The 17,226-nt window shown below is 38.1% G+C and overlaps 1 protein-coding gene across 1 annotated transcript; it reads right to left on the bottom strand.

Moving 5' to 3' along the window:
- Positions 1 to 2,716: 2,716 nt before the first annotated feature.
- Positions 2,717 to 3,655, bottom strand: LOC100343711 (olfactory receptor 6C3-like). Its single transcript, XM_008256590.4, has one exon. The coding sequence runs from the start codon at positions 3,653 to 3,655 to the stop codon at positions 2,717 to 2,719; it is 939 nt and encodes a 312-aa protein (XP_008254812.2).
- Between the last annotated feature and the right edge of the window lie 13,571 nt (positions 3,656 to 17,226).

Genomic DNA, 17,226 nt, shown 5'->3' with positions numbered 1-17,226 from the left:
GATGTATGTATTTATTTGAAAGTTAGAGTTACACAGAGAGAGGAGAGGCAATGAGAGAGAGAGAGAGAGAGAGAGAGAGAGAGAGAGAGAGAAGTCTTCCATCCGCTGTTTCACTCCCCAATTGGCCGCAATAGCCAGAGCCGTGCTGATCCAAAGCCAGGAACCAGGACCTTCTTCCGGGTCTCCCACACTGGTGCAGGAGCCCAAGGACTTGGGCCATCTTCTACTGCTTTCCCAGGCCATAGCAGAGAGCTGGATCAGAAGTGGAGCAGCCAGGACTAGAACCAGTGCCCATATGGGATGCCGGAGCTTCAGGTCAGAGCGTTAACCCGCTGTGCCACAGCGCCGGCCCCAGTGTTATAATTTGTTTAAGATTTATTTATTTATTTGAAAGTCAGAGTTACACAAAGGTAGAAGGAGAGGCAGAAAGAAGCATAGAGAGAGGTCTTCCATCTGCTGGTTCACTCCCCAGTTGGCCTTAATCCTGGAGCTGTGCCAATCTGAAGCCAAGAGCCAGAGTTTCTTCTGGGTCTTCCATGTGGTGCAGGGGCCCAAGGAGTTGGGCTATCTTCTGCTGCTTTCCCAGGCCATAGCAGAGAACTGGATTGGAAGTGGAGCAGCCAGGACTCCAACCAACATCCACATGGGATGCCGGCACTGTAGTCAGTGGCTTTACCTGCTACGCCACAGCGCCAACCCCTAGTGTTATAATTCATATGCCCAGTATATTAGGAGTGAGTGCCTTCCCTGACAAGACTGTAATAATATAGTCAAGCTCAAATGAAGTAATGTGGCTGAAAGGAAGTCAATAAAATCATGCAGTTCCTTAGTAAAAGCTACTCAAATATTCCAAATTCTTACAGTGTCCACTATGTATAAAATCGAGCAAAGAACTATGGCCTCAGAATCAGCCCTTAAGGCACTCGGATCTGGCTAAAAAGCCCATGAGAGTTTCTCAGGCATGGAAAGCCAAGAGACTTTGGCAAAAAAATGACCTAAATGAAAGGTCTCTGTGAGCGAGATCCCAGAGAAAGAACGGGCCATCAAGGAAGGAGGTACCTTTCTAGGAAAGGAGGAGAGAACTTCCACTTTGATGATGGCCTTTTCTAAATTAGGTTGGAGTTTGTGAACTCAAGAGGCTTCCATAGCCTTGGCAGCTCATGACAAGAGCCTCAGGTGATTACTGACGTCATAAATAAGAGTGTCAATTGTTAAATCAACAACAAGAGTCACTGTACACCTACTCCCCATGCAGGATCTCTGTCTTTAATGTGTTGTACTATGCGAATTAATGCCAAAACTAGTATTCAAACAGTACTTTATACTTTGTGTGTCTGCGTGGGTGCAATCTGTTGAAATCTTTACTTGGCATATACTAAGTTGATCTTCTGTATATAAAGATAGTTAAAAATGAATCTTAATGAAGAATGGGATGGGAGAGGGAGTAGGAGATGAAATGGCTTGTGGGTGGGAGGGAGGTTATGGGGGGAAAACTGCTATAATCTAAAAGTTGTACTTTTGAAATTTATATTTATTAAATAAAAGTTAAAATACATTAATCAAGATTGCTTGTGTTTTTGTCCTTAAAATCTGGCTATCATATTGAAGACTGAATCTCAATGACCTCAGGTGCACTACTTATCTTTTATTAGCATATGTTTACATATGTATCAAAGATAATCATGTCCGTTTTATCACATGGCTCTGAATATTCACATAAGGCACAAGTGCTTTTCTGCAGGGGAGCTGTTATTAAGAAATTCCTATCAGTCTTCCATGTTTCAGAAGAGTAATGATAGTCATGTATTTTTGAAAACAGATAAACAAGAGCACATAAAACCAGACATAGCATTTGCATTCATGGTAAGTACATAAAAGAGAACACAGCGAACTTCAAATTGCTTGTGAGAGAGGAATCAAGCCCATCGGCAGAGTAAGAAGACCTGAATATATAATATAGATGATATGAAAAATATCTTTATTTGTTAGGGCCAGCACTGTGGCACAGCAGTGTAAGTGGCCTCCTGGGTTCCAGCAGCCCATGTGAGGTACATGTGGTCATGTCCAGCCTTCTCTTCTCATTCTGGCTTCTGACTAAAATGCACCTTTGGAGGTGGCAGGTAATTGCTTAAGCACCTTGTCCCCTGCCACCCACTCAGGAATGCTCATGGTTCCTGGCTTAAGCCTGGTTCAGTCTAGCTGATATTTGGGGGTGGGGTGGGGTGTGAACCTGTGGATAGATCTCCCTGTCTCTGTCTCTTCCTCTCTCTCTGTATCTCTTTTAATTAAATACATACTTAAAAATCCAAAAATATATTTATTGGAGATATTTATTTCATATAAGTTTTTAAAAGAAATTGTTGATGAAGCTTATTAAAACTGTGATTAAAAGGGGCTACTGCTGTGGCACAATGGGTTAAAACTGTTTAATTCTTTAAGTCATTATGACATAAGATATTTCTATTATCCAACACAATCAATAAATTGATTTATGTTCCATAGCCATTGTTTTCAATTTAGAATGGTAAATCCATGATTACACTTACAGATAGTTTTAAAAGAAGACACAACATAGCTACTTTCAGGTTCATAAGAAAGCAGAAGCCAATGAGCTCCACATTGCAAGTAGCTGTGAGATGGACGTAACAGAACAGTGTAGAATTAAAATTTTATTTCTCTGTTTTGAAACTCCACAATGGCATTCATTTTTCTAATTTTATTTGTTTCTATAAAACACTACTTTATGTATCAAGTTTTTGAAAGCTTCTTTTACTTGCTGGTTCCTCAGGGTGTAAATAAAAGGGTTCAACATAGGAGCAATTGAAGTGTTCAGAACGGCCACGCCTTTGGTCAACGATGCTCTTTCCTTTGCGGAAGGCTTGACATACATGAAAATGCAGCTTCCATAAGAAATAGAGATGACGATCAAGTGAGAGGAGCAGGTGGAGAAAGCCTTTTTCCTCTGGCTGGCAGATGGGATTCTCAGAATGGTGCTGATGATGCATACGTAGGACAGAATCACTAATGCCAGGGTGCACAGCAGAGTGACAAAAGCAAAGTAGAAGCCAAGCATCTCCAAGAGCCAGGTATCTGTGCAGGAGAGTTGTAAAATAGGGAAATAGTCACAGGAAAAGTGGTCGATGACATTGGAAGCACAGAAATCTAACTTGAGGACAAGCATAAGCGGAGGGAAAATCGTCAGAAATCCTCCCAGCCATGAACTGAAGACGAGGACGGAACAGATTTTCTTATTCATGATAGTGGTGTAATGGAGAGGCTTGCAGATGGCAACGTACCGGTCGTAAGACATGGCGGTTAGAAGAAAAAATTCAGATACCCCCAGGCAGATGAAGAAAAACAATTGAGCCAAGCAATTGTTATAGGCAATGGTTTTGACTTTGGTAACGATTGATCCCAGAAATCTGGGAATGGATACACTGGTGAACGTGATTTCTATGAAGGAGAAGTTCCGGAGGAAGTAATACATAGGAGTGTTTAAACGTGAGTCTATCAAGGTGAGAATGATAATGGTTAGGTTCCCAGTGACACTTAATAGATAAGTTAAAAATAAAAAGATAAAAATCACAATCTGAAGTTCTGGTCTGTCTGATATGCCCAAGAGCACAAACTCTTTAATTTTTGTGTGATTTCTCATACTGATTTTTTTTCTTTCAATAAAATCTATTGAAGAAAAACAAAACAAGAAAGAATAAGTGAAGTGCAAAGGATTGGGAGTTAAATATTGGCATTCATAGCTCCAATGAGGTGAAACAAGGGACCTTTTTCCATGTAAGCATTTTTTCAATATCCACTCATTTCTATGAAAGCCAAAAAGTTGTACACATTCTCCACTGGAAAGGAAATGTATAATGACATTCTAGTGTTAAAATTCCACTCTTCAGTGACTTTACATAAACCTCTACACAGAATCCAGTTTTCTGTTAAGTGCAATATGTCTTTCACTTATGGATTTCTACATAGTATTTATGAATTATGTTCATAGCTTGGCTACCAAGATATTGCTTTCCAGTTTCTATGACTATGATTTTAGAACATTAATTTTTAGTTTTAGCTCTTGTTTTATTTAAAAACTTAAAACCTTATTGATAGAAATTTATGACTTAATCCCTAAACATCAGCTTCATAATAGCAATGATTATTTTTATTTCTAGTATATACTCTGTCAACTATGGCCATTAAGATAAATTATTTTGCTATCAAAGAAATAATACAATGTGAGTTGTCTTGGTTGTAAACAAGAGTAAAGCTCTTAATTTATGGAAAAGACAACTGAAGTCAAATACATTAATTCACACTCACAGAGATAGGGCTCGATAAAATGGTTCTACAACATACTAATCAATTTAGGAAGACACTTCATGAAAGAGAAATCATAGTTAAGTTTATTTTAGTGCAGAAATCCATGCAGAATTTTTTCATACTTTGCAGTTTCAAGCAACTTTTTAAAGACCTCTCTATGCATGGATTTCAAAAATGCTTTGCACCAAAAAATGGTCTTTTAATTCTACTTTCCATAGATTTTTTTCACCTTAATATTTTCTTCATTAGTTTTTGAGAAAGAATGTTTCTAAATTACATTATCATTAAAGGCTTAATTTTCCATCAAGTGAAGAGCTTAAAAAATAAAGAGACCACAGTTCAGCAGGAAAATAAGCTAGGGCTATAAACAATAATCAGATGAGATGCTAAACTTCACTCATAAAAAGTAAATTTAAAATTAATCAGAAAATCACTAAAACTGTAGTGGCATATAATTCCTATCAATTGTGGATATACCTTCATGCATCATTTTTATGTTTGTTATTTAAGATTGGTTGAATTAAAAAAAATTCCACTGAGTCTTTGTATTATTATATTTACCTGAGGATGTAAGAAAGGTTTTTTTGGATGTCACATTGGCAAATGTTGCTATGCTGTATCCTTTCTTGAAGACTAAATAATCAGAAAAAGGAAGATCTTGTTTGTGATTTGCTTCACAGAAGCCACAAATCCGTAAAATGTATCTATATGATTTTATCTATCTTGTTCTCTCCTCCTCAGGAACCAGCATTCTATCTCTGTTTAAGTTATCCATAGTGTTTGATGCGTTACATTCTCTTTATGGCATGAACTGGGCATTTCCCCAGGTAATAAGTATCACAGCTGAAACGCTGCATTTTTCTTCTATTTTATTTTGTTTCATTTTTATGACAGTCTGTTCTCTCTTCCATTGAGAATAGACATATTTTTGTCATTCACTTATTGGCAAAACTGGCAAATCAAAAGGCAAAGACTGTTATGATTTTCAGGCTGAAAACATTATAATAAATCTGTTAAAGTGATACTATGAGATTTCCTGCAATTTATTCCATTAATACTAACTTGGATGAAAGAAAGACAAAAATACACTTATTAAAGCATATTTTCTCATATGTCTGATGATACAAATCAGCAATAAAATTCTGGAATTTTCTTCATAAAATATGGAATTTAATGCACTCATAATGGACTTCAGTAGTGTTTGGGAGGTATTTTGTTCACCTTTGCCTCTGTTATATAAAACCTCTCATGTGGAGCAAATACGAGTTGAATTGCATATAAAATTTCCACAGCCCTAAGTAGAAATAAATTTCTGCTTTACCTCTTTTATCTTTCATACAATCCTACACATTGTTCTGATGCAAACTCCAAGAAACTACTATTAATAATCCTGAAAGTTCTCTTAGCAGATTTCCAAGGAATCCCGCTTTTAAGAGCCAGGAAGGGAACATATTTCAGAGTTTCTGGCACATGATAAAGACTGAGTAAGACACAAAGATAACATTTACCTTGCCCAGTCTCCGTGTAAGCCCCTGAGAGATCACTCCGAGGGATTCCAGCAGGCATGAACGGCAGGGATGTGGTGATGTCACGGCTGCCCTTCTGCACAGCCAGGCAGCGCAGAGAGGTTGAAGCCAGTGAAGCAATCAGCAGAGCCTCTGGACCTGCTTTCCCTGTGGCTGCATTTAACTTTCCCAATATGTGCTTGGTCTGCACACAGGAGATAATTTGTTCCCAATTCCTCCGAGGTTGATTACACCCAGGGCTGAAGGGCTCCACAGTGGACCATTCTTGAAGGCCAGTTCCCGGGTTTTATCTATTTACACATCTCCACCACCGCATGGCAGAAAGAATAATTTAAAAACATTTTAGTGTGTTTAAAAATCAGAAAAGTACTTGAAAACTTAGCTCTTCATTTTTTAATCTTCACAAAAATCGAGGACCCGTCACAGTAGAATATAATGACACATAGAATGATCTTTCTTTTTCCTAAGCAAAACTCCCTTTTCCTCCAAACCTTTAGCCAGTGTTAAACATTTAAACTATGTTCTATAGATTTTTTTCCTGCACATACGGAAAGATTTTTCCTTTATACACTAATAGACTTTTTTTTGATGGAGGTTTTTTTTTAAGATTTATTTATTTGAAAGGCAAAGTTCCAGAGAGGCAGAGGCAGAGAGAGAGAGAGAGAGAGAGAGAGATAAAGGTCTTCCATCCACTGGTTCACTCCCAAAATAGCCACAACAGCCAGAGCTGTACCAATTTGAAGCCGGGAGCCAGGAGCTTTTTCCAAGTCCCCCACATGGGTGCAGGGGCCCAAGAACTTGGGCCATCTTCTACTGCTTTCCTAGGTCATAGCAGAGAGCTGGATTGGAAGTGGAGCGCCGGGACTTGAACCGGTGCCCATATGGGATGCTGGCAGTGCAGGTGGCAGCTTTACCCACTATGCCACAGAGCTGACCCCTCAATTATTTCATTTCTGTTTTCTTTGTAGGTAATCCAAACAGAAAAATTAAAGCCAGCAATTCAAATGTGGCATCAAATTCAATAAATGAAACATCCTATGAGGTTGATGATGTAATTCAAGAAAAAATAATGGATAGCATTCCTAATCAAGTTATCTAGAGAGAACACATCCTTTTATAACATTTTCATAGAATATCTGGAGAAATTTCTATATAATTTCATAGTTTCATTGTTGATTAATATTTAAGAAATTACCTTACTACCAATTTCACATGATTACTTAAAGTACCTTAGCAGATTCTTATGCATTCATTTACATATGTACTAGTAGTTATATAACCTATGTGAGTGCTAAATTTTATTAACTACTTCAACATTTCTCACCTGATGATAAAATAAACTTTTCTCTTCATCCTAACTAACAATGGATGTTATAAATTGCTTAAAAGTTTTAAACCAGAGAGGCAAAAAATATGACCTAATTCATCTAATGATTAAGGTGGAATATCATCGAATGGTGAAGATAGTAACAAAAAAACCAGCTATCAGTGCCTGAGTTCTCAGGTTACAGAGAGAAAATTATAATGAAAACTTGCAAAAAATTCCAGTTTCTATCCCTGTAAAATGAGAAGGACAATAGTTCTGAAGCATAACAATATTGTAAAGATTTAGAAATGATGTTTGAAAATGCTTAGAGGAGAGGGAACCCTCCCAAATTCTTTTTATGAACTCAGCATCACCTTAATCCCTAAACCAGAAAAAGATGCAGCATTGAAAGAAAAATACAGACCAATATCCCTGATGAACATAGATGCAAAAATCCTCAATAAAATTCTGGCCAATAGATGCAACAACACATCAGAAAGATCATCCATTCAGACCAAGTGGGATTTATCCCTGCTATGCAGGGATGGTTCAATGTTCACAAATCAATCAATGTGATACACCACATTAAAAAACTGCAGAAAAAACCATATGATTATCTCAATAGATGCAGAGAAAGCATTAGATAAAACACAACACCCTTTCATAATGAAAACTCTAAGCAAATTGGGTATAGAAGGAACATTCCTCAATACATTCAAAGCAATTTATAAAAAACCCACAGCCAGCATCCTATTGAATAGGGAAAAGTTGGAAGCATTTGCACTGAGATCTGGTACCAGACAGGGATGCCCACTCTCACCACTGCTATTCAATACAGTTCTGGAAGTTTTAGCCACAGCTATTAGGCAAGAAACAGAAATTAAAGGGATATATATTGGGAAGGAAGAAGTCAAACTATCCCTCTTTGCAGATGATATGATTCTTTATTTAGGGGAACCAAAGAACTCTACTAAGATACTATTGGAACTCATAGAAGAGTTTGGCAAAGTAGCAGGATATAAAATCAATGTACAAAAATCAACAGCCTTTGTACACATAGGCAATGCCTCAGCTGAGAAAGAACTTCTAAGATCAATCCCATTCACAATAGCTACAAAAACAATCAAATACCTTGGACTAAACTTAACCAAGGACGTTAAAGATCTCTACGATGAGAATTACAAAATCTTAAAGAAAGAAATGGAAGAGGATACCAAGAAATGGAAAAATCTTCCATGCTCATGGATTAGAAGAATCAATATCATCAAAATGTCCATTCTCCCAAAAGAGATTTATAGACTCAATGCAATACCAATCAAAATACCAAAGACCTTCTTCTCAGATCTGGAAAAAATGATGCTGAAGTTCATATGGAGACACAGGAGACCTCGAATACCTAAAGCAATCTTGTACAACAAAAACAAAGCTGGAGGCATCACAATACCAGATTTCAGGACATACTACAGGGCAGTTGTAATCAAAACAGTATGGTACTGGTACAGAAAGAGATGGATAGACCAATGGAACAGAATTGAAAAACCAGAAATCAATCCAAACATCTACAGCCAACTTATATTTGATCAAGGATCTAAAACCAATCCCTGAAGCAAGGACAGTCTATTCAATAAATGGTGCTGGGAAAACTGGATTTCCATGTGCAGAAGCATGAAGCAAGACCCCTACCTTACACCTTACACAAAAATCTGCTCAACATGGATTAAAGACCTAAATCTATGACCCGACACCATCAAATTATTAGACAGCATTGGAGAAATCCTGCAAGATATAGGCACCAGCAAAGACTTCTTGGAAAGGACCCCGGAAGCACAGGCAGTCAAAGCCAAAATTAACTATTGGGATTGCATCAAATTGAGAAGTTTCTGTACTGCAAAAGAAACAGTCAGGAGAGTGAAGAGGCAACCAACAGAATGGGAGACATGATTTGCAAACTATGCAACAGAAAAAGGTTTAATAACCAGAATCTACAAAGAGATCAAGAAACTACACAACAACAAAACAAACAACCCACTTAAGAGATGGGCCAAGGACCTCAATAGACATTTTTCAAAAGAGGAAATCCAAATGGCCAACAGGCACATGAAAAAATGTTCAAGATCACTAGCAACCAGGGAAATGCAAATCATAACAATGATGAGGTTTCACCTCACCCTGGTTAGAATGGCTCACATACAGAAATCTACCAACAACAGATGCTGGCGAGGATGTGGGGAAAAAGGGACACTAACCCACTGTTGGTGGGAATACAAACTGGTAAAGCCACTATGGAGGTCAGTCTGGAGATTCCTCAAAAACCTAAATATATCCATACCACATGGCCCAGCCATGCAACTCCTTGAATCTTCCCCAAAGGAAATTAAATTAAATTAAATGCCATCTCACTAGTCCAAGGGATCAATTTCAGTTCACAATTGATCATAATGATAGGACTAAGAGTCAAAGGGATCACATAAACAAGACTAGTGTCTGCTAATACTATCTGAATTAAGAAGGAGAGAATGATCCAACATGGGAAGCAGGATACACAGTGGACTCAGAATGGCAGATGTCCTAAACAGCACTCTGACCTCAGAATTAGCCATTAAGGCATTCGGATCTAGCTGAAGAGCCCATGAGAGTATTTTAGGCATGGAAAGCCAAGACACTCTGGCCAAAAAAATAAAAAAAAAATGACCTAAATGAAAGATCTCTGCAAGTGAGATCCCAGTGGAAAGAACGGGCCATCAAAGAAGGAAGTACCTTTCTCTGAAGGGAGGAGAGAACTTCCACTTTGACAATGACTTCATTTAAATAAGGTCAGAGTTGATGAACTCAAAATGCTTCCGTAGCCTTGGCAGCTCATGACAAGAGCCTAGGGAAATTACTGATGCCATAAACAAGAGTGTCAATTGTTAAATCAACAACAGGAGTCACTGTGCACTTACTCCTCGTGTGGGATCTCTGTCCTTAATGTGTTGTCCAATATGAAGTAATGCTATAACTAGTGCTCAAACAGTACTTTACACTTTGTGTTTCGGTGTGGGTGCAAACTGTTGAAATCTTTACTTAATATATACTAAATTGATCTTCTATATATAAAGAGAATTGAAAATGAATCTTGATGTGAATGGAATGGGAGAGGGAGTGGGAGATGGGAGGGTTGCGGGTGGGAGGGAAATTATGGGGGGGAAAGCCATTGTAATCTGTAAACTGTACTTTGGAAATTTATATTTATTAAATAAAAGTTTAAAAAAAGAACAAAAAAGAAAATGCTTAGAGTTGTTAGGTTACAGTAAATGCATAGTATGTAAATGTCATAATTTATATATTTAAATTTAATATCCTCCAATTTATATAAAAATAATCAAACTTTGAACTAGGCATATTTCTTATCCTATTAAAATTTGTGTTCACTTTCTTTGGCATTTATTATCTTATTTATGTATTATGAATGTGAACACTTTATGTGCTTTTGCTTTGTAAGATGTTTTTAAAGCCTAACCTGATTTCTTTTTTTTTTTTTTTTTTTTTTTTTTTTTTGACAGGCAGAGTGGACAGAGAGAGAGAGACAGAGAGAAAGGTCTTCCTTTTGCCGTTGGTTCACCCTCCAATGGCCGCCGCGGCCGGCGCGCTGCGGCCGGCGCACCGCACCGATCCGATGGTAGGAGCCAGGAGCCAGGTGCTTTTCCTGGTCTCCCATGGGGTGCAGGGCCCAAGCACCTGGGCCATCCTCCACTGCACTCCCGGGCCACAGCAGAGGGCTGGCCTGGAAGAGGGGCAACCGGGACAGAATCCGGCGCCCCGACCGGGACTAGAACCCGGTGTGCCGGCGCCGCTAGGCGGAGGATTAGCCTAGTGAGCCGCGGCGCCGGCCCTGATTTCTTTTTTTTAAAGATTTATTTATTTATTATTTGAAAGGCAGAGTTACAGAGAGGCAGAGGCAGAGAGAGAGACGTCTTCCATCAGCTGGTTCACTCCCCAGATGGCTGCAATGGCTGGAGCTGCGTCAATCCAAAGCCAGGAACCAGGAACTTTCTTCAGGTTTCCCATGGAGGGGCAGGGTCCAAGGACTTGGGCCATCTTCTACTGCTTTCCCAGACCATAACAGAGAACTGGATCAAAAATGGAGCAGCTGGGTCCTGAACCAGTGCCCATATGGGATGCCGGCACTGCAGGCAGTAGCTTTACCTGCTATGCCACAGCGCTAGCCCCAAAGCTTAAACTTATTACTTGACTTGTTTATGGTGTAGTTTAACTGAAAAGGATTGAACAGTTTATCATGAATTCTTGGAAGTATATTTTTATTATAAGGTCTGCCCCTACATAATTCAAATTTATAAAAATATTTATCTTTATTTAACACTTTTGCATCTTTAATTTGTCCATAATTTATTCTTATGTGAGATATGGGACGATTTGTATTGCTTTTTCATTGAATAGCCTAGATCCCTAATAGCATTAGGTTAGAGACAATATGAAATTTAGACAATGACTTTCGAAGAGCATCAACCTTAAGAAGTCCTCTGTTAATATTTCTAGTCCAGAGTTTTCTCTAATTAGATCCATATAGAATCCTTAGTCTGGGGATGGAACTGATCTATTTAAATATAACCTTGATCAGAGGTACTCCTACTTCTCAGTTTTCAGATTTAAAAAGGGATATTTCTACCATAGACAAAAACTGTATAATTTTTTATACACTCCATATAATTTCTATCAAATTGCCAATGATATTTTTGACAAGACCCTCAAAAACATTGCTGATATTTGTGTGGAATAACAAAAGACAGACAAGACAGAGCCACAGTGATTAAAACAAGGACCCCAAAGTAATTCAAGTAATTAAAAATAAGGACCCCAAAATAAACCCATGCAGCTATAGAGAACTGATCATGACAAATATCCTAAGAACACACATTAGTGTGACAGTATTTTCAATAAATAATGCTGGGAAAATTAAATATCCACAAGCAGGAGAATGAAACTAGACCCCTACAAATGACTAAAAATCAATTCAAAATATTGAAGACCTGCATGTCTGACCTGAAACTTTGAAACTACTAGAAGGAAACATAGGATAAATGCTTTAGGACATTAGAATGGGCTAGGATTTTTTTGGATTAGGCCAAAAAAGCATAAGAATATCCATGAAAAGTAGACAAATGAAATTCCATGAGATTCAAAACTTTGAGGGAGGGAAGCATCGTGACCTAGGAGGATAAGCCGCAGCCTATGTTACTAACGTCCCCTATCAGAGTGCCGGTTTGAGTCCTAGGTGCTCTGCTTTTGATCCAGCTTCCTACTAATGCTCCTGGGAAAGCAGTGGACTGGCACCCAAGTGTTTGGGCCCCTGCTACCTACATGGGAGACCCTGAAAGTGTTTCTGGCTTCTGGCCTTGGCCTGACCCAGTCTTGGACATTGTAGCCATTTGGATAGTGAACCGGCAGACAGAAGATTTCTTTCTCTCAGTCTCTCCCTCTCTTTGTTACTCTGTCTTGAAATAAATAAAATTTAAAAAAAAAAAAAAGCTTTGGCACAGAAAAAGAAAAAAATGAAAGTGAAGAGACAACCTAAACAATGGGAAAAGATAGTTATACATGTAACAAGGGGTTGATAACCAGTTTACACAAGGAACCCCAACAACACAAATAATCCAATTAAAAATGAACGGAAGATCTGAACAGATATTTCTCAATGAAGACAAATAAAGGACCAAGGGGTACATGAAAAACTGCTCAACATTTCTAATCATTAAGGAAATGCAAATGATAACTACAATAAGACACCACTTCACCTCAGCTCGATTGGCTATTATCAACAGCACAAATGAAAACAAAGGCCAGGAAGGCTGTGGACAAAAGTGAACCCTGGTACCCTGTCGATAGGAATGTAATTTGATACACCCATTGTGGAAAATAGTATAGAGATTCTTCAAAAAACTAAAAATAGAACTCACATATGACCCAGCAATCTCATTTCTTGGTATATATCCAAGGGCAATGAAGAGTCTATTGAAGAGACATCTGCATTCCCATGCTTATTGCAGCACTATTCACAATAGCCCAGAAATGAGAAAAAATTTAGTGTCCATCAGTTGATATGTGAATAAAGAAAATGTGGTAACTAAGCACAATGGAATACTACTTAGTTGTAAAAGGATGACTTCTTGTCCCTTGCAAACACATCGATGAAACCAGAGATCATTGGGTTAAGCCGAATAAACCAAACACAGAAGGGCAAACACCATGTGATACTTGTGATATTTTTTACTCATATCTGGGATATAGAAAAATAGATGATCTCACAGAAATTAAAAATATAATGGTGGATACCAGAGGCTGGGCAAGCAAGTGGTAGCTTAACCCTGTCTCCCCAAACACAGGCTCCCATTTTCAATATTTGATATCCCATTTTACCTCTTCCCATAAAAAGTGCCTAGATACTGGAATAATAATCTAGTCAATATTTTCTGAATTCCTTTTATTTTTAGTCTCCATACTACAATATGAGTGATCTACGCATCATGTTTACAATATTAGAGCATTCCAGCATTGTTTGTTCAGTTACTCTTGCCAGTGAGGTTGCTACCTTCTGATGTACTCTTTTTCCTCATTATCATCTCTTTCCTTTCGTTTGAAGAATGCCCTTTAGCGTTTCTTGTAAGACAATTCCGGTGATGATAAATCATCTCAGCTTCTGATAGTATGGGAATGCCTGTATGCCTCTACATATATTAAGCAATTTTGCTGAATACAGTCTTCTAGGCTAGTCTTCAGTCCAGTGAGAGTCTCACCCCGCTCTCCCCTGGCCTGTAAGATTGCTGGAGTCTTCCACAAGGAGAATTGGGACATCTTTTCTTTGCATGTTTGAGAACTCTGTGTCTTTATTTTTACGGTTGGAGAGTTTAATCATACTTTGTCTTGGGACACATTTAGTAGGGTTGAATCTCACTGTTGGCTTCTGACATCCCTGTTCATGAATACTTTTTCTTTAGACTTGGAAATTTTTTTGTTATTATCACACTGAATATAGTTTTAATCGCTTTGGCATTCTCAAGCCCTTCGTTAACTCCAGTAACCTGGATATTTGTTCTTTTTTGCCCAAAGTTCCCTTAAGCTTTTGACATTCCTTTTTTTTTAAACTTTTATTTAATGAATATAAATTTCCAAAGTACAGCTTATGGATTACAATGGCTTCCCCCTGCCATGACTTCCCTCCCACCCACAACCCTCCCCTTTCCCGCTCCCTCTCCACTTCCATTCACATCAAGATTCATTTTCAATTCTCTTTATATACATTCCTCCTGATTCCTTTCTTCCCTTCTCTCTCCTCCATCGTGTATTTTCAAATAGTCAGAGAAAACTGATTATTTCTTCTGCTTAATCTTTTAAAAGATTTATGACTTCTATCATGTTCCAAGTTTCACTTAGTGTACTTTTCCATCCAAGAATTTCTATTTAACTTCTTAAGAATTAATTCCGTCTCTCTGTCAAGATTTTCTGTTGGAGTATTAAATAATTTTCTGCGTTCTCTTGAAGCTTATTGAGTTCCCTTAAAATTGCTGTTTTGTATTCTGCATCTGAGCATTTGAAAACCTCAGGTCTTAGGTGGTTATTTTCTGACGCCTTTTTTTGTTCATTAGGGAAGTCACGATTCCCTGAGTATTCTTGATGCTTGTTGATGAACGGCATTGTCTTCATATTGAAGGATTATTTATAATATCTCTGGCTTCATTTGTGATTGTCCTTTCTGAAATTCTAAGCAGTCTGCTAATTTTCTTTGAGCCTCTAAGACTTGTCTTTTAGTTCTAAATGTTCCCTAATTTTGAGGTTTCCTACAGATCTGCTGTCGAGGTGTTGTCATTATTTCATGACAGAACATGCCCCAGGCTCAGATATGTTCAAATCTTCAGCTCTGTTGCAGGATGAACTGGGGAGCGCCTACAAATGAATTGTCCATTCCTACAACCCTATTACTGTGGCTGGGGTAGGCCTTGGTATCTAGTCTTGTGATCACCAATACAGAATTCTAGACCATGTCCAGAGCTCACAGCCTACTGAGAAGGGTACAGCATAGGAGTAGAACCAAAGCCCTCACTGTTATGATGTTTCTGGTGCCACGGTGGACTCACAGCCCAAGGCTGCTGCTATCAACTGGATGTGTGGCTGGTTGGAGGATAAAAAGGATCAGCTGAGACCACAGGATTACATATATATTACTATATGATTCCATTTATGAAGGATCCAAAATAATGCAACTTCTAGATGCAGAGAGTAGGAAGATGTTTACTGAGAACTAGGTATGTTGGGAAATGGCATTTGTATTTCATAAGGTATAACTTTTCAGTTATGCAAGGTGGATCCTAAAGATCTGCTGTGTATCCTAGTGCATACATTTAATGCTGCTATTTGTGCACAAAATATTTACTAATGGAGTAGATATGTTAAGTGTTCTTATCATAATGAAAATTGTTAAGCCCATTTTGTGTAATAGTGGTAAACATTTGATACTGTAGCTATTTAACACTTGCAGTGTGGCAAGTGGAATGTTTAATTTTATTCAATTTTAATTACTTGAAAAACATATTATACACATTAAATAGTATATATAAAATTAAAATTTAATATTAAATATATTATAGTATATATTAAATATATTTATATTTATGAGTGTACTTATATGCTCATAAATAGATTATATATACATATATCTCCACATTTAACTAAAAGCTGTCTTATTAGGCAGTGAAATCTTCAAAGCTTAAATCATCTGTTTATTTATTTTTATTTTTTGACAGGCAGAGTGGACAGTGAGAGAGAGAGAGACAGAGAGAAAGATCTTCCTTTGCCATTGGTTCATCCTCCAATGGCCGCCAGGGCCAGTGTGCTGTGGCCGGCGCACGGCGCTGATCCAAAGGCAGGAGCCAGGTGCTTCTCCTGGTCTCCCATGGGGTGCAGGGTCCAAGGACTTGGGCCATCCTCCACTGCACTCCCTGGCCACAGCAGAGAGCTGGCCTGGAAGAGGGGCAACCGGGACAGAATCCGGCGTCCTGACTGGGACTAGATCCCGGTGTGCCGGCGCCACAAAGCGGAGAATTAGTCTAGTGAGCCGCGGCGCTGGCAGCTTAAATCATCTTCTAAATAGCCTGTCAAAAACAAGGCAAATGATGTCCAAATATTCTTGGTACAAGATGACTGCAGTTGAATTTAACAACGAAGTTCACTTCTGTGACTACATGGTTTTATGAACTTTTGAAAACAGGTATAGTCAAGCACTACCAGAATAATAAAGTATAAACATGTTCGTCACTGAATAATTCCTGTATAGCGTCTCTGTATCTCTTTTCTTCCCTCACTCTCAGCCTGGAGAACCACTGATCAGATTTTTGTCCCTACAGTTTACTGTACAATATTGTTGCATGATTATGAAGCAGTTTTATACATGTTTCCTTTACTTAGTACTCTGCTTTTAAGAATCACTCATGTGTTTGTGTATCAGTAGTTCATTACACAGTTTATAGAAATCATCTTGGGGTTTTTCATTTTTTCCAGGGAGATTCAACTGTTGATATTACTGCTAAGTGATTCTTGATTTATCTAAACCACTTGTGATACACCTCTGGGACACATTCTCTTCAGCTCTTACTTAAAGTAGACTACAGTGTTTTGCTTTTTTGTCACCAAAATGATTAGTACTTTTATAACACTGATCCCCACAGAAGAGTTTGGTTTTGTTTTATTTCAATAGATTCCCTTGAGTTTATACTAAGTAGAAAGGGATAAGGCTGCAGCATTTCATAAGTGTGTAGTTGGCTATGTGGAATCTCTTTCTTGGAAAGTGTTTATATTTCAGCAGATGATTTCTTGATTTTATTTTTGTGTTTTTTTACAGTTATTTTACTTTAAATAGATCATTTAGCAGAAGGCTTTTGAATGATCATTATTTCAACCATAAGCACAAATTTGAAGAAGTTCAACTTACCTAGAATGAAAGGGAGATCATCATTAAAATGATTGATACCTGAGTTCCAAGTTACACGTGAGCATGAATTTAAGAGAACATGGAAATTCTCACAA

Source organism: Oryctolagus cuniculus, chromosome 11 (genome assembly GCF_964237555.1).
Source record: "Oryctolagus cuniculus chromosome 11, mOryCun1.1, whole genome shotgun sequence".
Taxonomy (NCBI): Eukaryota; Metazoa; Chordata; class Mammalia; order Lagomorpha; family Leporidae; genus Oryctolagus; species Oryctolagus cuniculus.
This window is presented reverse-complemented; position numbering and strand designations above follow the sequence as displayed.